Source organism: Capra hircus, chromosome 4 (genome assembly GCF_001704415.2).
Source record: "Capra hircus breed San Clemente chromosome 4, ASM170441v1, whole genome shotgun sequence".
NCBI classification, from domain to species: Eukaryota; Metazoa; Chordata; class Mammalia; order Artiodactyla; family Bovidae; genus Capra; species Capra hircus.
In genome coordinates this window covers 18,070,847-18,095,099 of record NC_030811.1, presented here as the reverse complement: position 1 = coordinate 18,095,099, position 24,253 = coordinate 18,070,847, and the positions used below count along the sequence as shown (strand labels likewise).

Here is a 24,253-nt window from a genome sequence, read left to right as displayed (position 1 = left end):
TAGAAGAGATGGATAAATTCTTTGAATAGGACAACCTTCTAAGACTGAACCAGAAAGAAACAGAAAATATGAACAGACCAATCATAGATATTGAAATTAAAACTGATTTTAAAACTTCCAACAAAAGTCCAGGATCAGATGGCTTCACAGGAGATTTCTATCCAATATTTAGAGATGAATTAATGCCTATCCTTCTGAAATTCCTAAAAAATTCCAGAGAAAAAAGGAACACTTCCAAGCACATTCTATGATAGCACCATCATCTCAATACCAAAACCAGACAAAGATACAAAAAAAAGAAAAAGAATATTATGTATCAATATCACTGGTGAGCACAGACACAAAAATACCCAACAAAATACTAGCAAACTGAATCTGACAATACATTAAAAGGATCACACACCATGATCAAGTGGGATTTATTCAAAGGATTCTTCAATATCCACAAATTAGTGTGATACACCATAGTAACAAACTGAAGAATAAAAACCATCTGATCATCTCAATAGATGCAGAAAAAGCTTTTGACAAAATTCAATACCTGTTTAGGATGAAAACTCTCCAGAAAGTGGGCATAGAGGGAACTTACTTTAACTTAAAGAAGGCCATACATGACAAACCCAGAACTAACATCATTCCCAACAGTGAAAAGCTGAAAGCATTCTAAGATCAGGAACAGGGCAATGATATCCACTTTCATGACTTTTATTCAACATAGTTTTCGGAGTCCTGGCCACAGCAATCAAAAGAAAAAGAAATAAAAGGAACGAAAATTAGGAAAGAAGAAGTAAAACTATCAATGTTCAGAGAAGACACAATACTATACATAGAAAATCCTAAAGATACTACCAGAAAACTACTAGAACTCAATTAATTCAGTAAACTTGCAGAATACAAAATTAAAAACAAAAGAAAATCTCTTGCATTCCTATACACTAACAACAAAAGAGTGGAATGAGAGATTAAGGAAGCAATCCCATTTAATATCGCATCAAAAAGAATAAAATGTCTAACAATAAACCTACCTCAGGAGGCAAAAAAAAACTGAAAACTATTAATATAAGACACTGATGAAAGAAATCAAAGATGACACAAACAGATGGAAAGATATACTATGTTCTTGGATCGGAACAATCAATTGTTAAAATGACTATACTACCTCAGGCAATCTACAGTTTCAATCAAATTGAATTCAATCAAATCTACAGATTCTATCAAATTACCAATGGCATTTTTCACAGAACAAGAAAATTTTAAATTTGTGTGGAAACACAGAAGGCCCTGAATAGCCAAAGCAATCTTGAGAAAGAAAATTACAGCTGGAGGAGTCAGGCTCTCTGATTCCGACTATACTACAAAGCCACAAATATCACAACAGATGGTACTGGTGCAAAAACAGAAATGTAGATCATTGGAACAGGATAGAAAGCCTAGAAATAAACTCACACACCTTTGGTCAACTAATCTATGAAAAAGGAAGTAAGATTATACAATAGATGGGGCTTCCCTGGTGGTTCAAAGGCTCCCAATATAGGAGACCAGGTTTGATCCCTGGCCAGGGAACCATATCCAACATGCCCCAAGTAAAAGTTCACACACTACAGCTAAAGATTATCCACACCTCAACTAAAAATTCCACATGCCTCAACAAAGACCAAAGATCCTGCATGCCACCACTAAGACTTGGCACAGCCAAAAAAGGAAATAAACAAATAAAAGAAAATACAATAGAGAAAGGACAGTTTCTTCAATAAATGGTATTAGGAAAACTGGACAGCTACATGTAAAACAATAAAATTAGAACATTTTCTAACACCATACACAAAAATAAACCCAAAATGGATCAAAGAGCTACATTTAAGACTGGATACTACAAAAACTCCTAGAGGAAAACATAGGCAGAACACTCTTTTACACAATGACAGCAATAACTTTTTGATCCACCTCCAAGAGTAATGAAAACAAAAAATAAACAAATGGGACCTAATTAAACTTAAAAGATTTTTCATGGCAAAGGAGACCATAAACAAAATGAAAAGACAACCCACAGAATGGGAGAAAATATTTGCAAGTGAAGTGACAGACAGGGGATTAATCTCCAAAATATACAAACAGCTCACACAGCTCTATGTCAAAAAAACAAACAACCAAATCCAAAAAAAAAAAGGGCAGAATATCTAAGTTGACCTTTCTCTAAAGAACATATGCAGATAGCCAAAACCACATGAAAAGATGCTCAACATCACTAATTATTAGAGAAATGCAAATCAAAACTACAATGAGGTACCACCCCATACCAGTCAGAATGGTCATCACCAGAAAGTCTACAAGAATAAAGGCTGGAGAGGGTGTGGAGAAAACGAACTGTTTTACACTGTTGTGATAAGTCACTTCAGTCATGTCTGACTCTTTGTGACCCGATGGACTAGCACAACAGGCTTCTCTGTCTGTGGGATTCTCCAGGCAAGAATACTGGAGAGGGTTGCCATGCCCTTCTCCAGGGAATCTTCCTGACCCAGGGTGAAAATTGGTGCAGCCACTAAGGAAAACAGTATGGAGATTCCTCAGAAAACTAAAAATATAATTACCATATGATCCAGCAATCCAAGTCTTCGTATACAGACTTAGTCTTATATAAAGACAAAACTATAACTCAAAAAGATACAGGTGCTTCTATGTTCATAGCAGCACTAGTCACAGTAAACAAGAAACAGAGACAACCTAAATGTCCAGCTACAGATGAATGGATCAAGATGATGTGGTGCATAGACAATGGAATACTACTCAGCCACGAAAAGAACAAAATGCCATTTGAAGCAATAGGGATGAAGCTAGAGATTATCATACTAGTGAAAGCAGACAATGATAAATATCGTATGTGGAACCTAATTTTTAAAAATGATATAAATGAAGTTATTTACAAAACAGAAACAGACTCACAGATCTTGAAAACAACCTTTTGGTTACCAAAGAGGAAATATGGAGGGAAGAGATAAATTAGGAATTTGGGATTAACATACACACATGTACTACTATATATGAGATAGATAACCAATAGAGACCTACTGTGTAGCACAGGGAGGTCTACTCAATAATCTGTAATAAACTATACTGATTAAGTTATTATGAAAAAAACCTGAAAATGAATATATGTGTATATATAACCAAATCACTTTGCTGTACACCTGAAACTAAGAATAGTATAATTCAACTACACTTCAATAAAATGTAAAAATATAGATTTCACAATGTAGAATCATCCTATGAATAATGCCATCATAAATAGCATGCTAACAACTGAAGAATTATTCCACTAAAGTATTTTAAATACATTAAGATATAAAAAGTATACCAACTATGATCATATTTGAGTATACTGTATATGCATATTTATATATTACATGCTTATACATATAGCAAGGGCTTCATTAACATATTTATATTTGTTGTTATCACTACTAAAATATTAGGTAGTAATATTTTATTTCTTCTTTGTACTTTCTGTGTTTTCAAAGCAGAAGGAAAAAAATCACATATGGTCAAAACTGCTGCTGAAATCTCTTAAATCACTGAAAATACAGTAAGTTCAGTTCAATCGCTCAGTCATGACTGACTCTTTGTGACCCCATGGACTGCAGCACATCAGGCCTCCCTGTTCAACACCAACTCCCAGAGTCTACTCAAACTCATGTCCATTGAGTCAGTGATGCCATCCAACCATCTCATCCTCTGTCATCCCCTTCTCCTGCCTTCAATCTTTCCCAGCATTAGGGTCTTTTCCAATGAGTCAGTTCTTCACATCAGGTGGCCAAAGTATTGGAGTTTCAGCTTCAGCATCAGTCCTTCCAATGAATATTCAGAACTGGTTTCCTCTTCTCCAACACCACAGTTCAAAAGCATCAGTTCTTCAGCGCTCAGCTTTCTTTATAGTCCAACTCTCACATCCATACATGACTACTGGAAAAAACAGCTTTGACTAGACAGGCCTTTGTTGGCAAAGTAATGTCTCTGCTTTTGAATATTCTGTCTAGGTCGGTCATAACTTCTTCCAAGGAGCTACTGTCTCAATTTCATGACTGCAGTCACTATCTGCAGTGATTTTGGAGCTCCCCAAAATAAAGTCTGTCACTGTTTCCCCATCTATTTGCCATGAAATGATGGGACCAAATACAATAACACAAATGTATTTATGAACCAGGCTTCCCTGGATGTTCAGTGGTAAAGAAACTGCCTGCAATGCAGGAGTCTGCCTGCAATGTAACAGACCCAGGTTCAGTCCCTGGGTTGGGAAGATCCTCTGGAGAATGAAATGGCAACCCACTCCAGTATTCTTGCCTGGAGAATCCCATGCACAGAGGAGCCTGGCAGGCTACTGTCCATGGGGTTGCTAAGAGTCAGACACAACTGAGCAACTAACCCTTGCACTTGCATGAATGCATAATTCGCTTTTGTATCTTTGACAACATAGTTTCTCAGTAAGTTTATTGCTTACTAGAAATGACTTAAAGATTTGATTTAATTGTGTTCCCTCCCTGTTATTTGACCTGAGGCCAAACTATGGTGGAGAGAATGAAGATAATGGCAATCTCCTTCAAAAGATCCCATACACGCACTGCTACACTCAGTGCCCCCAACCATGCAGCAGGCCATGGCTGACCCACGCCTTCACTGGAGGCTCCTGTACACTCACGGGCAAGTCTGGGTCAGTCTCTTGTGGGGTCACTGCTCCTTTCTCCTGGGTCCTGGTATGCACAAGGTTCTGTTTGTGCCCTCCAAGAGTCCGTTTCCCCTGTCCTGTGTAAGCTCTGGTGGTTCTATGGTGGGGCTAATGGTGACGTCCTCCAAGAAGGCTTATGCCATACCCCATCTACTGCACCCAGAGCGCCTGCCACTGCAGCAGTCCACTGCTGACCTGTACCTCCTCAGGAGACACACAAACACAGTTCTGTCTCAGTCTCTGTAGGGTCCCTGGGTCCTGGTGCACACAAGATATGTTTCAGCCCTCCCAGTATCTCTGGCAGGTATGGGATTTGATTTTAAACCTAATTTAATCAAATATTTAAATTGGATTAAATATTTACTGAGCATGGCCCCACTCATCAGAAGAAGATGCAGTTTCCCACTCAAGCAGTCTCTCCCACCAGGAAGCTTTCATAAGCCTCTTATCCTTCTCCATCAGGGGGAAGACAGACTGAAAAACACAATCACAGAAAACTAACCAATCTGATCACATGGACCACAACCTTGTCTAATTCAGTGAAACTACAGGCCTTGCCATGTAGGGCCACCCAAGACAGACAGGTCATGGTGGAGAGTTCTGACAAAATGTGGTCCACTGAGGAAGGAAGTGGCAAACCACTTCAGTACTCCTGTCTTGAAAATCTCATGAACAATATGAAAAGGCAAAAAGATAGGACACTGAAAGATGAACTCCCCAGGTTGTAGGTGCCCAATATGCTACTAGAGATCAGTAGAGAAATGACTCCAGAAAGAATGAAGAGACAGAGCCAAAGCAAAAACAACACCCAGTAGTGGATGTGACTGATGAAGGAAGTAAAGTCCAATGCTGTAAAAAGCAGTATTGCATAGGAACCTGGAATGTTAGGTCCGTGAATCAAGGCAAATTGAAGTGGTCAAACAGGAGATGGCAAGAGTGAACATTGATATTTTAGGAATCAACAAACTAAAATGGACTGGAATGGGTGAATTTAAATCAGATGACCATTATATCTACTACTGTGGACAGGAATCCCTTAGAATAAATGGAGTAGCCATCATAGTCAACAGAAGAGTCTGAAATGCAGTACTTGGATGCAATCTCAAAAATGACAGAATGATCTCTGTTCATTTCCAAGGCAAACCATTCAAAATCATGGTAATCCAAGTCTATACCCCAACCAGTAATGCTGAAGAAGCTGAAGTTGAATGGTCCTATGAAGACCTACAAGACCTTCTACAACTAACACCCAAAAAAGATGTCTTTTTCATTATAGGGAACTGGAATGCAAAAGCAGAAAGTCAAGAAATACCTGGAGTAACAGGCAAATTTGGCCTTGGAATATGGAATGAAGCCGGCGAAGGCTAACAGGGTTTTTCCAAGAGAATGCACTAGTTATAGCAAACACCCTCTTCCAACAACGAAAGAAAAGACTCTACACATGGACATCACCAGATGGTCAATACCAAAATCAGATTGATTATATTCTTTGCAATCAAAGATGGAGAAGCTCTATACAGTCAGCAAAAACAAGACCAGGAGCTGACTGGCTCAGATCATGAACTCCTTATTGCTAAATTCAGACTTAAATTGAAGAAAGTAGGGAAAACCACTAGACCACTCAGGTATGACCTAAATCAAACCCCTTATGACTATACAGTGGAAGCGACAAACAGATTCAAGGGATTAGATCTGATAGAAAGAGGGCCTGAAGAACTATGGATGAAGGTTCGTGACATTGTAGAAGAGGCAGTGATCAAGACCATCCCCAAGAAAAAGAAATGCAAAAAGGCAAAATGGTTGTCTGAGAAGGCCTTACAAATAGCTGTGAAAAGAAGAGAAGGCAAAAGCAAAGGAGAAAAGGAAAGACATAAGCATCTGAGTACAGAGTTCCAAAGAATAGCAAGGAGAGATTTTTAAAAAGCCTTCCTAAATGTTCAGTGCAAAGAAATAGAGGAAAACAATAGAATGGGAAAGACTAGAGATCTCTTCAAGAAAATTAGAGATACCAAGGGAAATTTTCATGCAAAGATGGGCACAATAAAGGACAGAAATTGTATGGACCTAACAAAGCAGAAGATGTTAAGAAGAGGTAGCAAGAATACACAGAAGAACTATACAAAAAAGACCTTCACGACTCAGATAATCATGATGGTGTGATCACTCACCTAGAGCCAGACATCTTGGAATGCAAAGTCAGGTGGGCCTTAAGAAACATTGCTATGAACAAAGCTAGTGGAGGTGATGAAATTCCAGTTGAGCTATTTCAAATCATAAAAGATATGCTGTGAAAGTACAACACTCAATATGCCAGCAAATGCCCCGAGTGTGTGTCGGGGAAGGGAAGGCCTGTCATTCCTTATCATTGCCTCCAACTTACTTTCCAGTTGAGTGCTTTACAGCTATGCAAATAATTAAGATATACCAATAATTTGACTCATTTTTATTTTTTTCATATATGTAAAGTGTGTGTGCACTACTCACTCTGTTGTGTCCAACTCTCTTCATTTCCATGGATTGTAGCCTGCCAGGCTCCTTTGTCCATGGAATTCTCCAGCAAGAATACTGGAGTAGGTAGCCATTCCCTTCTCCAGGGGATCTTCCCAAGTCAGGGATCGAACCCAGGTCTTCTGCATTGTAGGGAGATTCTTTACCATCTGAGCCACCTAGGAACCCCAGTTATAAAGACCCTTTTGAAATTATGCCTCTTGAGATCAAGAATCTTGTGGTGGCATGCTGCCAAATGTTTAACGGGCTTTCCAAAAACAGTCCTAATATAGTATTTGCCTGTGGACATGGGATAAATACCACCACCATGCTAATTTCAAACTGCAATGTGACATCAACTAGATTGCAAAATTACTCCCTAAAAATTTAACAGTTTTCACAAGCCAGGGCAGGCCAGTTCTGGCACACCACTGGAACCTGGTCTGGCTTATTTACTGCTGTAAATAAAGAGAACAATGCCAGGCATAGAGTAAGCATGCAACAAATGTTGGTTGAATATTAAATTGGAATAAGTTCTCTTTTTTTTTTTTTTTTTTGGCTGAGCCTCGTGGCATTCAGGATCTTAGTACCCAGACTAGGAATTAAACCTATGCTCCCTGAAGTAGAAGGACAGAAGTCCCTTATAAATCCTTGCTTCTATTCCATCAATTATAAATTGTAGCTTATGGAGTCCTTTTTGCATTCTAACTGCCAAACTATGAAGTGAGTACCTAGAGTTTGTAGAGAATTACTCTGAAAATAACTTGTCAAATGAGTCACCAAAGTAAATGAAAGACAAAAGACAGAGGAGGAGAGAGGGAAGGGGAGTTGGAAGGGAAGGAAGAGGAGAAAGGAATAGAAAGAAAAGTGAAAGTAAAGCCAAACTCCTCGTTGACTGCCACACCTCTCACTGGTCCACAGACCAATGACACTGGATTCCCTCTGTTAAAACTATAGGTGATGACTCTCATATTAAGAATCAGAATTTCTGGGTGAAGTCCAGGAATCTTCATGTTATCAAGTTACCCTAGTAATTCTGATAGGCACCGAAGTCTGACAACCACATCCAAGGGTACACTGACTAATGAACTTATGAGAGTGACACCAAGCTCTACTGTCTCCTTGGAACAGTCTACCCCACCCCAAACTCAAGGCAAATATTCTACAAGTGATCAAATCTTCCTAGATTCTAATTTCCCGTTCTAAACCCGGTAAGGAAAGAAAAACATTCCAATTTCATTGTGATCAAAATAATTCAACTAGACCTGGAAAGTATTTTTGTTGTTGAGAAATACTTGTTTGAATATTTAATATCTTACATTGTCAGGGGACGTTCAGCTTTAAGGGATCCAATATGTTATTTTCTTTTGTGTGCTGTTTCTCAAGGACTCTCTATTCCTTATCAGTTCCTGGAAAACAGGAATGAGCAGAGCTGCATGCAGTTCTCAGGACTGAGATCATGAGAAAGCGCACCTGCTTGGATTCCTTTCAGTGACTCCCTTCAGTGACCTTTTACTTAAAGGTAATCTGTTCAGTTATGCCCCTCTTACTCAGGATATGGAATGCTTTCTGGCCCTTTGAAGATTGTTATTTACTTGGCTTTGTTTTTGCTCAGTTTTTTTTTTTACTGCCTAAAGCTGCCGAGGTTAAAGCGTCTGACTCCAATGCAGGAGACCTGGGTTCAATCCCTGGATCGGGAAGATCCCCTGGAGAAGGAAATGGCAACCCACTCCAGTATTCTTGCCTGGAGAATCTCACGGACAGAGGAGCCTGGTAGGCTACAGTCCAGAGAGTCACAAAGAGTCAGACACGACTGAGCGACTTCACAAAGCTGCCTTGTATAAAGATATATGAACATGAGTTTCTGCAAATAAAGCACCCTTGTTACACTCGCGACTTGGGTCCCCAGCGTCCTTCTCATTGACTCCAGTCCCCAGGTCCCAGTCTACAAAGACCGTGACAGGTGGCGCCCAAACAGGGACCTGGTGAACGCCCTTGGCAAGCGGGCGGAGTGACTGTTAGGACCTACGGAGGTCGGTAAGGGTGGGGATATAGTACAAACGGCTGGAAAGCCCCACCACTTTTCTGCTTTACTTCATCATTTATTTAAGGCTCAAGGACTTTTGGTTTTGCATCAACAGATAGAGGCTTGTCTCCAAACAGTGGTTAAATATAATCCCTGGTTCCCTGATGAAGGCAGTTTTGATTTAGAAATTTGAAACCGGGTTAAAGAAAATGTTGAACAAGTCGCAAGATGGAGAGAAAATATTCCAATAAATTTCTGGCCCTTGTGGGCCCTCATTAAAGCCACAATCTTGCCATTTCAAGGCAATTCTAGCCCCCCTGATATTCGTCAACAAGCAGAACACTCATTATAAGAATATAAATTAGATGATGACTTTACAGAAGGCCCAATTAGAGTAACATAAAATGTTTCAAAACTTTCCCACCATCCCTGCTCTGGCTGTCCCAAGCACTCCTCCTCCTTCTCTTTTAATGGTCACGAAACTGAAGGTCCCCTCAATTAGAGGACAAAATGAATCTGATGATTCTTCTGATGCTCTCTTTGACACTAAAGCCAACAATACTTTTTTGGATGACAATGATAAGCCCCTAACACACACTCATATTTATGAAAACAGATGATCCACTCATTTTCCTTCACAATGAAGGCTTTGCAATCTCGAGTCTCTGAGGCCAATGATCTTTTTGCCTTTCCTGTGTTAGGAAATGTTTATGCTCAAGGGCAACTAATGCCTCAATATGAAGGCATTGATTTTTCTCACATGCAACAGATGAAAAAGGCTGTAACTATATACAGCCCTCATTCACCTTTTACTAAAGAACTTCTCAACTCTATGGCATCTTCTTCTGAAAATTTTATTCCTTATGATTGGCGAATTTTGATAAAAGCTCTTCTTAAACCAGAAAAATATCTTCAATGGATAATGTGGTTTCATGATGTGACCCAAGATCACGCCAATTCTAATGCTCAAGCTGGTACTCCCCAAAACCAAACTACTTTAAAAATGTTAACCGGTATGGGGCAATTTGATTCAGTGAAAGCTCAGATACAATGCCCTCCTTTGTTGCATGAACAATTGAAAGAAGGTGCCCTTGAAGCTTGGGATCAAATTACTCCTCAAGGGGAACCTAAAAGTAACTACACAAAGATATTACAAGGGCCTAATGAAGCCTATGCTGATTTTTTAACTAGACTGGAAGTTTCTATCTCCCATAATATTGTCAGAGAAAAGACAAGAGTACAATTAGAAAAACTGCTTGCATATGGGAATGAGAATCAGGAGTGTCAAAGAGCCATCACTCCAATTCGTGAGACTGGGAATGTTATTGATTATTTGAAGACTTGTCGCAACTTAGGATCAGAAACTCAGAAAATGCAAATGTTAGCTGAAGCAATGGCTGCTGCCTTTAAAAAGGGGAATGAAGGATGTTTTGTTTGTGGAGATAAAAGCCATTTTAAAAAGGATTACCCTAAAAAATACACAGAAAAAAATTAAAACTACTAAAAAACCTCCAGGAGTCTGACCTCAATGTCATAAAGGGGTACATTGGGCTAAAAAATGTCTATCTAAGTATGATGTTGAAGGGAACCCTATTTTGGGAAATTCAAAGATGGGGACACCCCGGGTCCCCATCAACAAAAACCAGGGGCAAACTCCATCTTTTTCCTCAAAGCTTCAACATCTAGCAATGCTGCCATTGATATACCAGCCCTAAATGATTTTCTTCTTTTTCCTCAAGCAGTCACTTCTAGAATACCTACCAGACTTTATGGACCCCTACCCTCACAAACCTTCAGCCTTATACTTGGCCAATCTAGTCTGACTTCTAAAGAAATTACTATTCATCCTGAAATAATTGATTCAGATTATAATAAAAAAAATTCAAATTATTATGTCATCTCAGATACTATGACAATTTGAAAAGGGCGACAAAATTGCCCAATTACTTCTTTTATCTTACATTTATATTAACTCCTTTAATGGTATATGGACAGGTGAATTTGGTAATACAGATCAAAAGCAGTCCTTATGGACATCAATAGTATCTGAATATGCATGACCAAATATAAATAGCAAAATTAACGGCAAAAGATCTTCTGGTCTTCTTGATACTGGATCCGACATTACCATTATTTCCAAACATTTATGGCCCAAATCTTGGCCTATACAGAGAATTTCTTGCCAAATTGCAGGAATTTCTCAAACTAAAATACAAGAGGTTTATCAAAATGTCCAAATATATCCATACGAGGGACCAGAAGGCCAGCCTGCAGCCTTAGAACCTTATGTGGTAGATGCACCCTTTAATTTAATAGGAAGAGATTTACTTATGTAATGGCAAACTCAAATATATATTCCACATTTTCCCAGGTGCCACTGCTCATTTAACAAACAATACAATTATTGAAATAATTTGAAAAATGATGAGCCAATTTGCACAAAGCAATGGCCCCTTACAAAAGAGAAATTAGAGGCTGCTAAGGAACTTATAGATACACAATTGAAATTAAAACATATTGAGGAATCTTGTTCCCCTTAGAATTCTCCCATTTTTGTAATAAAAAATAAATCCGGCAAATGACATCTTTTAACAGATCTTCGAAAAGTTAATACATCTATGAAATCTATGGGTGCATTACAACCAGGAATTCCATCACCTACTGCTATTCCTCAAAACTGGCATATTATTATTATTATAGATATACAGGATTCCTTTTTTACTATACCTTTACACCCTCCAGACCAAGAGAGATCTGCTTTCTCTTTTCCTTATCACAATCATATCGGGCCTCATAAATGGTATCAATGGACTATGTTGCCTCAAGGAATTATGAATTCTCCCACCATGTGTCAATATTATGTAGCCAAAGCACTTGAACCTGTGAGAAAACAATTTCCTGACTTTCTTTTTATTCATTATATGGATGATATATTGTTTTCAGCTCCATCTATTTTAGAAACTCAACAGATGTTTGACATAGCTCAACAGTGCTTAAAAGCTTCTAAATTAATCATTGCCCTTGAAAAGATTCAAACATCTACACCTTACTATTACTTAAGATTTGTTGTTAATAGACAACATATTACTCCCCAACTAACACAGACTCATGTTAATAAATTATCAACCTTGAATGATTTTCAAAAACTTTTAGATGATATAAATTGGATTAGACCCTCTTTAGACATTACAAATTATCAACTGACTAATTTATTTAATACTTTAAAAAGAGATCCCAATTTAAATAACCCTCGTTCACTTTCACAATAGGCATGAGAAAAACTCTAATACAAAATAAATTGCAAAAACAATTTCTTACTCGTATTAGACTTGATTTACCTCTAGAATTATTTATACTCCCCTCTCTCCATTCTCCCATAGGACTTCTTACCCAACAAGAATACCCAGTAGAATGGCTCTATACCCATGTTAGAGGGACAGTCACTTACACCCTATCTTGATTTGATCACTCTAATCATTATCAGTGAAGAAATAGAGCTAAGACTCTAATTGGCTCTGATCCTCATAAAATTGTAGTCAGTCAGTCAGTTCAGTCACTCAGTCGTGTCCGACTCTTTGCGACCCCATGAATCGCAGCATGCCAGGTCTCCCTGTCCATCACCAATACCCGGAGTTCACTCAAACTCACATCCATCAAGGCGGTGATGCCATCCAGCCATCTCATCCTCTGTCGTCCCCTTCTCCTGCCCCCAATCCCTCCCAACATCAGAGTCTTTTCCAATGAGTCAACTCTTCACATGAGGTGGCCAAAGTACTGGAGTTTCAGCTTTAGCATCATTCCTTCCAAAACACCCAGGGCTGATCTCCTTTAGAATGGACTGGTTGGATCTCCTTGCAGTCCAAGGGACTCTCAAGAGTCTTCTCCAACACCACAGTTCAAAAGCATCAATTCTTCATATTAATAAACTTCAATTTGAGAATGCATTACAAACTTCTACCGATTTCCAAATAGCCTTTCTGGAATATTTTGAAGAAATTCCATTTCATTATCCTTCTAACAAACTCTGGAATTTCTTAAAAAATACTGAATTTATTCTCTCTCACATTGTCACGTCACAACCTATACCTCAAACTGATGTCTTCTATATAGATGGGACTAAAAACGCCAAAGCCTCATTCTGGTCTCTCAAAGAATATAAAGCCTTTTATACTAAATTTCACTCTGCTCGACAAAATGAATTATATGCTCTCATTCAGGTTATTCACCTACATTCTTACCCTATTAATATAGTTTCTGACTCCTTATACTCAGTTTTTGTATTAAGAAATATAGAAACTTCTACCATAAATTCGAATCAATCTATTATCCAACAACTTCTTCTTGAACTACAATCTATTGTTAAGAACCGCACTTCCCCCATTTATATTACCCATATTCAAACACACTCTTTCCTCCTGACCCTATGGCTCATGGCAATGAACAAGCTGATAAACTTGTCTCTTTTGCCACTCCTGAAGAGCAACATGCTCTATTACACAATAATCCTGGCTCATTACATCAAATTTGGAAAATTCCATATCGACATGCTTTAGACATTGCTCTACTTGTAGGCCCCTACATCTTTGACCCATTGCACAAAGTATCAATCCTCGAGGATTACAAGCCAATGAACTATGGCAAATGGATGTAACTCATTGCCCTGAGTTTTCTCCCTCTTCCTTCTTCCCTGTCTCAATATAAATTCTTCTTTTATATGGGCCACACCTCCCCGAGGTGAAACTACAGAACATGTTATAACTCACCTATCAGCTTGCTTTACAATAATGGGAACACCTAGTTCTATAAAAATAGACAATGGCCCTACCTATATTTCTAGGCAATTCAAACAATTTTTGTGATCATTTTCTATTAAACATATTACAGGTATTCATTATAATCCACAAGCACAGGGCATAGTTGAACGAGTACATCACACACTGAAACTACAAATAAAAAAATTTTTTAAGAGGGAACACACAGGAACACTTCTATCTTCCTTATCCAGAGCAGACTTTACTAGATTCCAATGCAATATATTCTTTATTCCTATAACTATTGTTAATACAGCTTTGTTTTAAATTTTTTAAACTTACTGCAAGGAGATAGTTTGACAAAAGCAGAAAAACATTTTGAGGCATTGAAGGATACCTCCCTTCCTCTGCCCATTTGGTATCACAACGTGTTGACTAAACAATGGAAATCTGGAGAATTAATATTACAGGGAAAGGGGTGTGCTTGTATTTCTCCAGATGGAGCCAACGAAATCAGTTGGCTCCCTCTTTGGAAGATCCACCCCAGGGGAGCCACCTGCATTCAAGATAGAGAAGAAACGGCAAAATCCCCAGGAGGAGAAGTTTCCAGTACAAGCCATGGCAGCTTTAAAAATTTCCAAGAAATGCCGTCCTTGACGTCATTGACCTTATGATCTCCCTACTTGGGGACAGATAAAAACCTTTACTAATCAAGCTGAAAATCTGGTTTCTCAACAGGGAATGCCTCAGAATCCTGAAAACATTTTTGTCGCTATGCTTGCTTTTGCGTCCTCCACTCAGGCTGACTTGGTTCATCACACTTATTGGGCTTATATACTTAAACCCCCTTTATTGCAGGTTATAGAATGGACAGATACAGTACCAATCGTATCCACTAATGACTCAGTACGTATGCCCCCTCCTTGGAGCTTGGAGGGGCCCTCTCATCCTGAGGAAGAAGGAAGACTAATACTTCTCTAGGCTATGAAATCCTTCCTTTATGCATGGGCCCAGCAGAATTATGTATTAATGTTAGTCGACAAACATGGGCTTTCGTCCTGCCTCCAAAAAAGAACTTCCACATTGTTTAGACTGTTTACTGCCGTGTCCTTTTATGAGAACCATGTCAATACTACCAACACTCTAGGACAAGGACAAAAGTTGGAATGTAAGGGGTTTACTTATAAGGATTTTAAATATACTCCTGTTTGAGATACATGTCAAACTTAATGTTCGTGGCCAATTACACCACTGTTAATTGGAGACCCTATGGTATGTGGTTATCTAACTGCTTAGATGATATTAATAGTACTATGTGTGATTATGTTACTCAAGTAACATGGAAAATTACCAACAGTTCAATGGAACACTTCCATGACAAAGGACTCCTTGGCTGGCTTGATGGCGGAATGGCACCTCCTTGCCCTCAAATCATCCTCAATAAAGGAATTGGGCCTGAACAATGGGACATCTGGAAGCTTGCTACAAGTACTAAAAAACTTGGAACTTGGACTAGATATTTCACAGGAACCAGTCATAGTCACAGTAACTATTCCTTCCATTATAATCATTCATATTTTATACAAGCTTGTGTTCCCCTTCCTTTTGTTATAGCCATAGGAAACTTACAGTTTAATAAGACTTTATGTTCTGTGACTTGTATAGATTGCAAATTGTATACTTGTCTTAATTCCTCTATTTCTCTAAAAAACAAATCCCTTTTGATTCTTCTATCTCGACGTAGTCTGTGGTTGCCAGTAGATCTCCACTGACCCTGCAAAGAGGGTCCTATGGCAAGACTTGCCTCCCAGTTACTAAATTACTCCGACGATCTAAGCAATTCATTGGATGGTTGATTCTTGTATTTTGGGGGTTAATAGCCATTTGCACCACTGCTGCTGTTGCAGATGTTGCTTTACAAACTTCAATTCAAACACAAAACTTTATTCAAAATTGGACTAAAGATGCTCATACTATATGGGTTACTCAGGTTCAGACAGATGAAAAAGTTCAAGATAAAATTCAGGAATTAAAAACAGCCATCCAATGGGTTTGAGATCAATTAACAGATTTACAAAAACAAGTATTATTAAATTGTGATTGGAATTCTACTCAATTTTGTATCACTCCTTTTCGGTTCAACCATAGTGCTTATAACTGGGAACAAATCAAATTTCATTTGCAAGATACACATAATAATGCTTCCTTAAATGTACAATTCTTGCAAAAGGAAATCCTTGAAATCTTCTCTAAGAGTCTACCCTTTTCCAACAACTTGGAAACCTTAGCTGAACAGCTAGCTGATCAATTATCTGGGCTAGACCTTCGAAGATGGTTTCAAAGCATTACACATAGTATTGGATCTGGAACTATAATGTTGATAATTATCCTGGTGATTATATTTTTAATATACCAATGCCTTTCAACTAAAATTGTTCAAACTAAACAAACTCAATTGGTCAGATACTTTTCACAAAGTATCTACAGTAACCCCCAATTATGCAAAAATAAAAAAGGGGGAACTGTCAGGGGATGTTCAACTTAAGGGATCCAATGTTATTTTCTTCTTTTGTGTGCTATTTCTCAAGGACTCTCTATTCCTTATCAGTTCCTGGAAAACAGGAATGAGCAGAGCTGCATGCAGTTCTCAGGACTGAGATCATGAGAAAGCGCACCTGCTTGGATTCCCTTCAGTGACTCCCTTCAACAGCTCCCTTCAGTGACCTTTTTCTTAAAGGTAATCTATTCAGTTATGCCCCTCTTACTCAGGATATGGAATGCTTTCTGGCCCTTTGAAGATTGTTATTTGCTTGGCTTTGTTTTTGCTCAATTTTTTAACTGCCTAAAGCTGCCTTGTATGAAAATATATGAACATGCGTTTCTGCAAATAAAGCACCCTGGTTTCACTCAAGACTTGGGTCCCCTGCGTCCTTCTTGTTGACTCCAGCGCCCAGGTCCCAGTCTACAAAGACCATGACATTGCATTGATTGTTATTGATCACTGTTACTGTTATTAGCTAACACTTACTGAGGCCTTGAGTAAGTGTTAGTTGCTCAGCTGTGTCTGACTGTTTGCAAGTGGACTCTAGCCCACCAGACTATTCTATCCATGGAATTCTCCAGGCAAGAATACTGGAGTAGATAGCCATTCCCTTCTCCAGGAGATCTTTCCATCCCAGGGATCAAACCCAGGTCTCCCTCATTACAGGCAGATTCTTTACCCTCTGAGCCACCAGGTAAGCCCAAGAGACTATTTCTAAAGTCTGGAAAACCAACTATACCTCAGTCTGATCAATAGGATCAATACTTTACTGCTGCCGTTCACCATTTTGTTCTTTTCTGAAATGGTAAAATAATAAGTACAAAAGGACTCTGAAAAGCAGAATTGCAAGACCAAACCTGCCCTCATTTTAAATTAAGACAAGGTGGGGACTTCCCTGAGGGTCCAGCGACTAAAACTCCACCTTCCAAAACAGGGGACTTGAGCTCAACTCCTGGTCAGGGAACTAAGATCCCACATGCTGAGGGACTAGTGAGCCTGTGCTCTAAAGCTAGATAGAAGCCCTCACGCCACGATGAAAGATGCCAGGTGCTGCAACTAAGACACGACGCAGCCAAAAATGAAAAAACTTTTAAACAAATAAAGATGAGAGGGCAAAGCATGGCCAAGATAGTCTTGAGAAAAAGGGTAGCAAAATCCTCTGCTAAATTGTAGGAAATACACAGGACCGTCTGCTCAGCCCACGCCAATCCAAAACTTTCTCCAAAAACTGCCCCCCCTCCTGCTGCCCCCCACTGCCCAGCTGCTTCTGTGCATAAGCCTGACTTTTGGCTGCAACTGATGTAGCTCAAGTATGAACACCTGACCAGGCCTGGCCAGGGGGATGCAGGGAGAGCAACTTTCTGGGATGTAGAGAGCACATTGGTATCTTCTGGTAGCTGGATCTAAGGACAGATGTCTGGGATTTGTAAGGCGGCAAGGTCCATGGGCAAGCACAACACACTGGTCTTGAGGGCACACAGTCTGAATGCTCAGTGACCACAGGCCCTAGACAAATGTGAGGAGGCAGAGCCTGGGTCCCCAACAATGTTCATGGCCTGGATCAGGCCCACCCAGTGCTCAACCTCACTCTTGTGTTTGGCTGCAGCCAGGGCAGGTGGATTTTCATTTATTGTGGCCAAAACAGAATGACCAGTGCAGAGGGGCAAGCTGTTTGGTCCCTGTGAGGAACCATGACCATGTGGGTTACCATATCTGCCTCTGATTCCCTCCTGAAACAAGGTCCCCCTACCATGGTCCCGATCACCTCTGGATTTTCTCCCAGCCTGCAGCTGGTTTGCCTTAGTGCTGGACTTGCCCTTCCCAGGGCCACCTCCCTGCACCCTGGTTCAGCCTCCCTGCGTGTTTGTGTTCTGCTTTTCAGTTGCACCCTTGACAGCAGAGTTGGAGCCCACTGTCACTCAACGGCTCCAACTCCCCGTGTCATCTGTGTCCTTTGCATCTTTCGCCAACAATGTCCAGCAAAATCCAAACCCTTCACATGACACAATACATGCTGTTGACTGGAAGCATTGATTTAGCCTCTTTTTCCACCAAATTCACCAGACAATGAGAAAACAGCACCTCAAGGAAACAAGCAGACAAATCTTTGGTTAAACCCTTAACCTGAAGGGACCCAGGCTGCTCTTTCCCCACCTCCCTTAGACATATCCTCCCTACCGAGACTGCTGGGCTGTACCTGGGATATAAATGGTGCCACCATTGCTCCAATGCGACACAGGGAGCCGCTGGTCCCCAGCCCCAAAGCACGCATCGTCGTGGGGTAGACCTGGATGGGGGCAGTGCAGAAAGCATCCGTTACTTTAGACTCCTCCTTTCCGAAGTCCTCTGTCCTTCCCTCCCCGGGTCAGGCTTTGATAAAATATAAAAGGCCAAATAGTCTGTATAGATAGGATAAGAATAGAAGATGTTCAGTTTCTCAGGTACACAACCTTGAATTTTAACAGTATCAGATAATGAACATTTAGAAATTATCCTTTCAGCGAGCAAATTCCAAAATACGTGTTTAATACTCCAAATGTGATTTTAGAAAGCTAAACTTTGGAATCAGATAGAGTTCCACCTTAGAGCTATAAACATATAAGGTGGTTCTGCTGAATGGAAAGAAAATACACCCCAAATAATAACAATCCAAGCAAATCTTTAATATAGATATAGGGCACTGACTGAAGTGTCAGATACATACCACACCATCCCCCATGTTTGCATTTTAAAACCATACAACACAGTCTACTTTCTTTCATTTATAGCAAGACCTCATTAATCTGCAATGCAGGAGACCCAAGTTCGATCCCTGGGTCAGAAAGATCCCCTGGAGAAGGAAATGGCAACCCACTCCAGTATTCTTGCCTGGAAAATTCCATTGACAGAGAAGCCTGGCAGGCTATAGTCCATGGGGTCGCAACCCTCAGGCATGACTTATTGATTAAACCACCACCAAAAATCTGTACTTCATTGATTCAGAATTCTTGATAGGCAAATATTTAATAAAGAAGATTATAGGAAGAATATAGGGAGAATATATGAAAGAATGCTTCTTAATTTTGGAAAATTTTCTCTGAATGCTATATAATACTGATCAGTTTTTATCAATTCACCAAAGTAAAGCTTGTGACCTCTCTACACACCATCAGTCAGATGCAACAAGATGCTATCCTGCCCCAGGGGAAACCACTGTATTTATAAAAGGCGACCTGGGGGCTGAGTGCCTTTTCATGGAGTTCTTTTCTTTTTGTGGAAAATGAGGTTACTGGCTATTGAGAACAATGGATTCAGATACACAGAGACGATCTTTGCTCTAATATCAATATTTTTGTTTTTTGACAATTCTAGGAGATGAAATAATCAAGACAATCATCTTTTGGTACACATCTTTGATTTTTTTAAGCCATAAATATCAGGGGAAAAAAATGCTTAGAAGTAATCCTTTAAATGAACATGTTCCAAAATATGTTAAATTGAATATTCCAAATATAACCTTAGAGGTACACCACAATATATATAGACCTCTAAGTTCACAAATTCACAATAATTTTAGATTTTGTCAATGGAACTAAATGAAGAATTATGTATTGATATATGTCAAATATGTTATAATATCCTATTTTTTAATCTGCATGAGAGGAAAAGAATATTTTTTCCTGTGGCTTTAATGATTTTGATATGTAATATCTGTATTCTGAACAGACTTTTACCTTTCCTGATATGAAAATGAATGCAGCCTTAGCAGTCCCTACAGCACCACTTTCTTTAGTTCAATGAAAGACAAAGCCAGTTAGTTAAAATACTGTTTCCTATTCAGACATTGCTTATTTCTAGGAATGTTTGCTCTTTAAACTGGGGCTTTCTGAGGAGCCCCCTCAGAAGTAGATGTATTAAGTATATGGAATAATTCAATAAATTAAAGATAAATTATTCTTATATTTGAATTTAAGCCACACACAACAAACAGCAGAGTGGGATGTGATCTTTCAAAAGAAAAAAGTTAAAAAATCCATTCTAATTTCAAAAAGAGAGAAATAGGGTGCTTTACATTTTATCAGCCACAAGCAGGTATCGGCCCTATTTCTTCAGGAAGCAGGGTAAGCGGGCAATGAGGGGTTTTTTTGGGGGGGCCGGGGCTGTTAACGTGAATGTGATTTACTGAGAAAGGGAGAAGGTCCTATCTTTCTTCTCAGAGACTGGCTTTCACTAGACCCCATGGGGCAGGAGAAAGACCACATCAAATACACCTTCTGGTGTCATTTCAATAGGATGTTTTCAGAAACTCATCAAAAGTCAGCAGAAGCCAGGGATGCGTTATCTACAGACAAACACCTTGATGTAAGCAACCCCTTCCCCAAAACTAACCTCAGCAGTGTAAATGTAGATGGTGTTGAAGTTGGCTGCCACCAGAGCCCTCAGCATGAAGAGGAAGCCGATGAGGCCGGCACTAGGGAACCAGAAGGGAGATATTACACAGGCAGTATGGGAGGACCTTCCGGGGCCCCCATCCCGGTGCATTATAGCGGCCAACACACACACACCCGTGGAGACCAGGTCCCCAGGGTGCGGCTCATCAGCTGGCCAGCCCATGGGGTCCTAAAGCAAAAGCCTGACTCAGACCTTCAATCCCATTCCCCCAAAGTGTGCCGTTCCAGCCTGTCCTCCCCCCAGTATGAGCACACCTCTGTGACCACTCCTGGAAAATGGTACAGCGTGCAGAATAAGTCATACATATTATGAATGAGGCCACCCTAGAGTCACAAATTGAGTGCAGTGAATTTTCCCACCACAAGTATGCTGCCTACATCACTGTCTTGACAATGGTGCAGCTCATTTGGTCAGCGACTAGAGTCCCCATTCTCAAGGAAGCTTTGTATAAAGATCCTAAATATCTTGGTGAGCATACTCAATACCCCCAGACTAGTCCTGTTTCAGGGCCAAAAAAGGAGTAGGACGGGCAGAGGCAGCTTGTACTCTACTTTCCTAGGGAAAGGGACTTGTTCCTGATGTGCACTGAAGGCCATGGGTCAGGAGACCTCATTTTATTTATTTTACTTTTTTTTTCTGGCTATGGGGCATGTGGGATCTTAGTTCCCCAATCAGGGATCGAACCTGCACTCTCTGCTGTGGAAGCATAGTCTTAACCACTGGACTGCCAGAGAAGTCCCCAGGAGACCTCATTTTAAAACCACCACTCAAAACTAGATTGTTCCAAAGCAAAAAGAGAGCAAATACCTTGAGGTGCAAATATTGAGGAGCAGGAAGAATAAAGCCGTACATCCCATGGTAATAGAAAGGCTCAGCCGTCTCCCAAGGAAATTAATGCCCAGGATGTTTAAAGGATTCACTGGAAAAAAAAAAAAAAAAAACAGACAATTTTCAGAGCTTTGACAGCAAATGGCATGTATCCACACTGGCATGGGTTCCCCCTTGTCATTTCATAAAGAAACAGCTTAATCCAAACCTCATGGGCATTGCAGCCAAGACACAGTCACACTGTCATCGACATCATGCTCTTTCCACATCCTTTTCCCATGTGGGTCTGAGAAAAACAAGTATTGGTGTATGCAAAGTAAATTTTATGCCCAGGATGTGTATTACTGCATGTAGGCCTGTTGTAAACTGCCCACTTATTCGATCTATAAATATTTTATGCTATTTTTCAAATTCAAAATGCCATGAATTTTTTTTTTGGGGGGGGGTATATAACACAGTCTGTGGAACTTCCCCAACTAGAAATCAGACCCACAGCCCCTGCAGTGGAAGCATGGAGTCTTACCCACTAGACCACCAGGGAAGTCCAAGGTGCCAATGATTAAGTACCATTATTTTATGCCTACTAAGGCAGAAACAGTGTTTCCAAAGGGAAACCTAACAAGTCACTGTAAGACATATCCCAGTTGCAAAGATATTACAATGTGGGGGAATGCATCTTAGAATTGATTGGATAAAGTTATTCAACGCTCTACGCCTCCAGACTTGTCCTCCCTACAGGCATCCACACTGGAGACACGTCAGCATGATTTGGGGACTCGTCTAGTCCTACCAGGCAAGAGCCAAGTGTATGACAGGCCACTCTTCTCTGTGAGGCTCTGAGTTGCCTGTCCCCCACCCAAAACAGAGAGCCACCCAACAGAGAGAGACATTTACGAGCAATTTCGCCAATGGTGCTGATAATCATGGTCCTGTAGTCAGAGGGGGCGAACATGTGGCAGTAACAGGGGCTCTGGCTCTCCTCCAAGACCCCCACGGTTACGGCCACCTCGGACTCAGACCGCGAGCCACAGACTAGGTCCCGCTCCAGCAGCTCGGCACTGGCCAGGATGACCCCGTAGTAGGCAAAAGAGATGCCCAGCCTGGAAGCAAAAAAAGATGGGCATCAGGAAAGGCTGTCTCCAGGCCTGAAGAAGGGATAGCCCTGTGAGAGGTGGAGAGAAGCAGGGAGAGCTTTTCAGGTGGAAGGCACGGTGGGTGGGAGGGGAAAGGAGGGGAGGGGAAAGTGGGGTCACATTTCGGGGGGAGACTGGAGGGTGGCCTTCACCAGAGACTGCACGGGGAGAAACGGATTTGCAAGAAAAAGCAGAAAGGGCCCAGAAGACCCCTTAGGCCAGGAGAGAGTTTTGTCACAGAGTTTTAACACCACGTTGAAACTGCCCCTCTCATTCTTTAGCTCATGTACTCTGTTACTTTAGCCCTGAACACAGAGTTAACTATCAGAGCACCGTTGCTTGTGCCCTAACAACTTATTAAGTTCCCATCCCAGGTGGTCCTGGGTTTGTTATGGCTACTACTTGTAAATAAGTTCTTTTTCAGCCTAGAAACCTTGCAAATAAGCAGATAGGGGCAGTAGATTAAAAATAACCAATATTGATTTGAAGTTTTGCAGAAACCTTGTGAGCAAACAGAAGAACAAAGAAATGTTAAGCTTCCCTTGAAGGCCAGTGGCTCCAAGAAGTCTGCAACCCATCATGACCCTTTCATCTCGAACCCTCCCACCTTCATCTTCCCCTCAACTAAAGAGAAGCCTGAAGGCTACTCTAAGTTAAGATGGTTCTTTGAAACTTTAGTCCACCATCCTCTCAGTCTGCTGGCACTCTGGATAAAGTCGCTATCATTTGCCTCAACACCTTGTCTTCTACTTGCCTGTCATGCGGCAAGCAGCACAAGCTTAGACTGGGTAACAGTTTCCTTCTCTGCAGCTACTCCAACATGCGAGCACAAACTTAGTGCTTTAAACAGTTCACAGCTATTATCTCACAGTCCTGGAGGTCAGCACTTCAGTGGGTCTGGCTGACTTCTCTGCTCGGTGTCTCAGGAGGCAGAAACGCCAGTGTAGGCAGGGCTGCTCCACTTTTTATGGGAGAATCCATCTTCAAGCTGATCCAGACGGTTGGCAGAACCCAGCTGCACAGGCTGAAGGACTCATGTCCACATCCTTGCCGGCTGCCGACCAGTGGTTTTCAGCTTCTGCAGGCTCCACTTGTTCCTTGTCTGCGGAGCCAGCAAGAGCAGTCGGGTCCTTCTCGTGCGCCTGCCTTGCCTCACACATCTCTTCTGCTGCAGCTCTGATTCCAGCTGGAGAGACTTCTCTACTTTTAAAGACTCAGGTGATTAGATTGAGCCCACCTGCCTAATCCAGGTTACGTTCCCTGTTTTAGGTCTGATAACCATACTTAGGACATCCATGCGCTGCCTTCACACCCGCAGTCAAGTGAGTGTTTCATTAA

General features: G+C 40.6%; 1 protein-coding gene across 1 annotated transcript in view; it reads right to left on the bottom strand.

Annotated features, from left to right (window-relative positions):
- The window catches only part of SVOPL (SVOP like), a 93,335-nt gene that overhangs the window by 27,023 nt on the left and 42,059 nt on the right, over positions 1–24,253 (bottom strand). Inside the window, exons 10-13 of the mRNA XM_018046888.1 lie at positions 22,677–22,882; positions 21,762–21,873; positions 20,892–20,973; positions 18,721–18,810 (exon numbers count right to left, since the gene is read on the bottom strand). Coding sequence (XP_017902377.1) covers positions 18,721–18,810; positions 20,892–20,973; positions 21,762–21,873; positions 22,677–22,882 — 490 coding nt within the window. The remainder of the gene's footprint in view (positions 1–18,720; positions 18,811–20,891; positions 20,974–21,761; positions 21,874–22,676; positions 22,883–24,253) is intronic.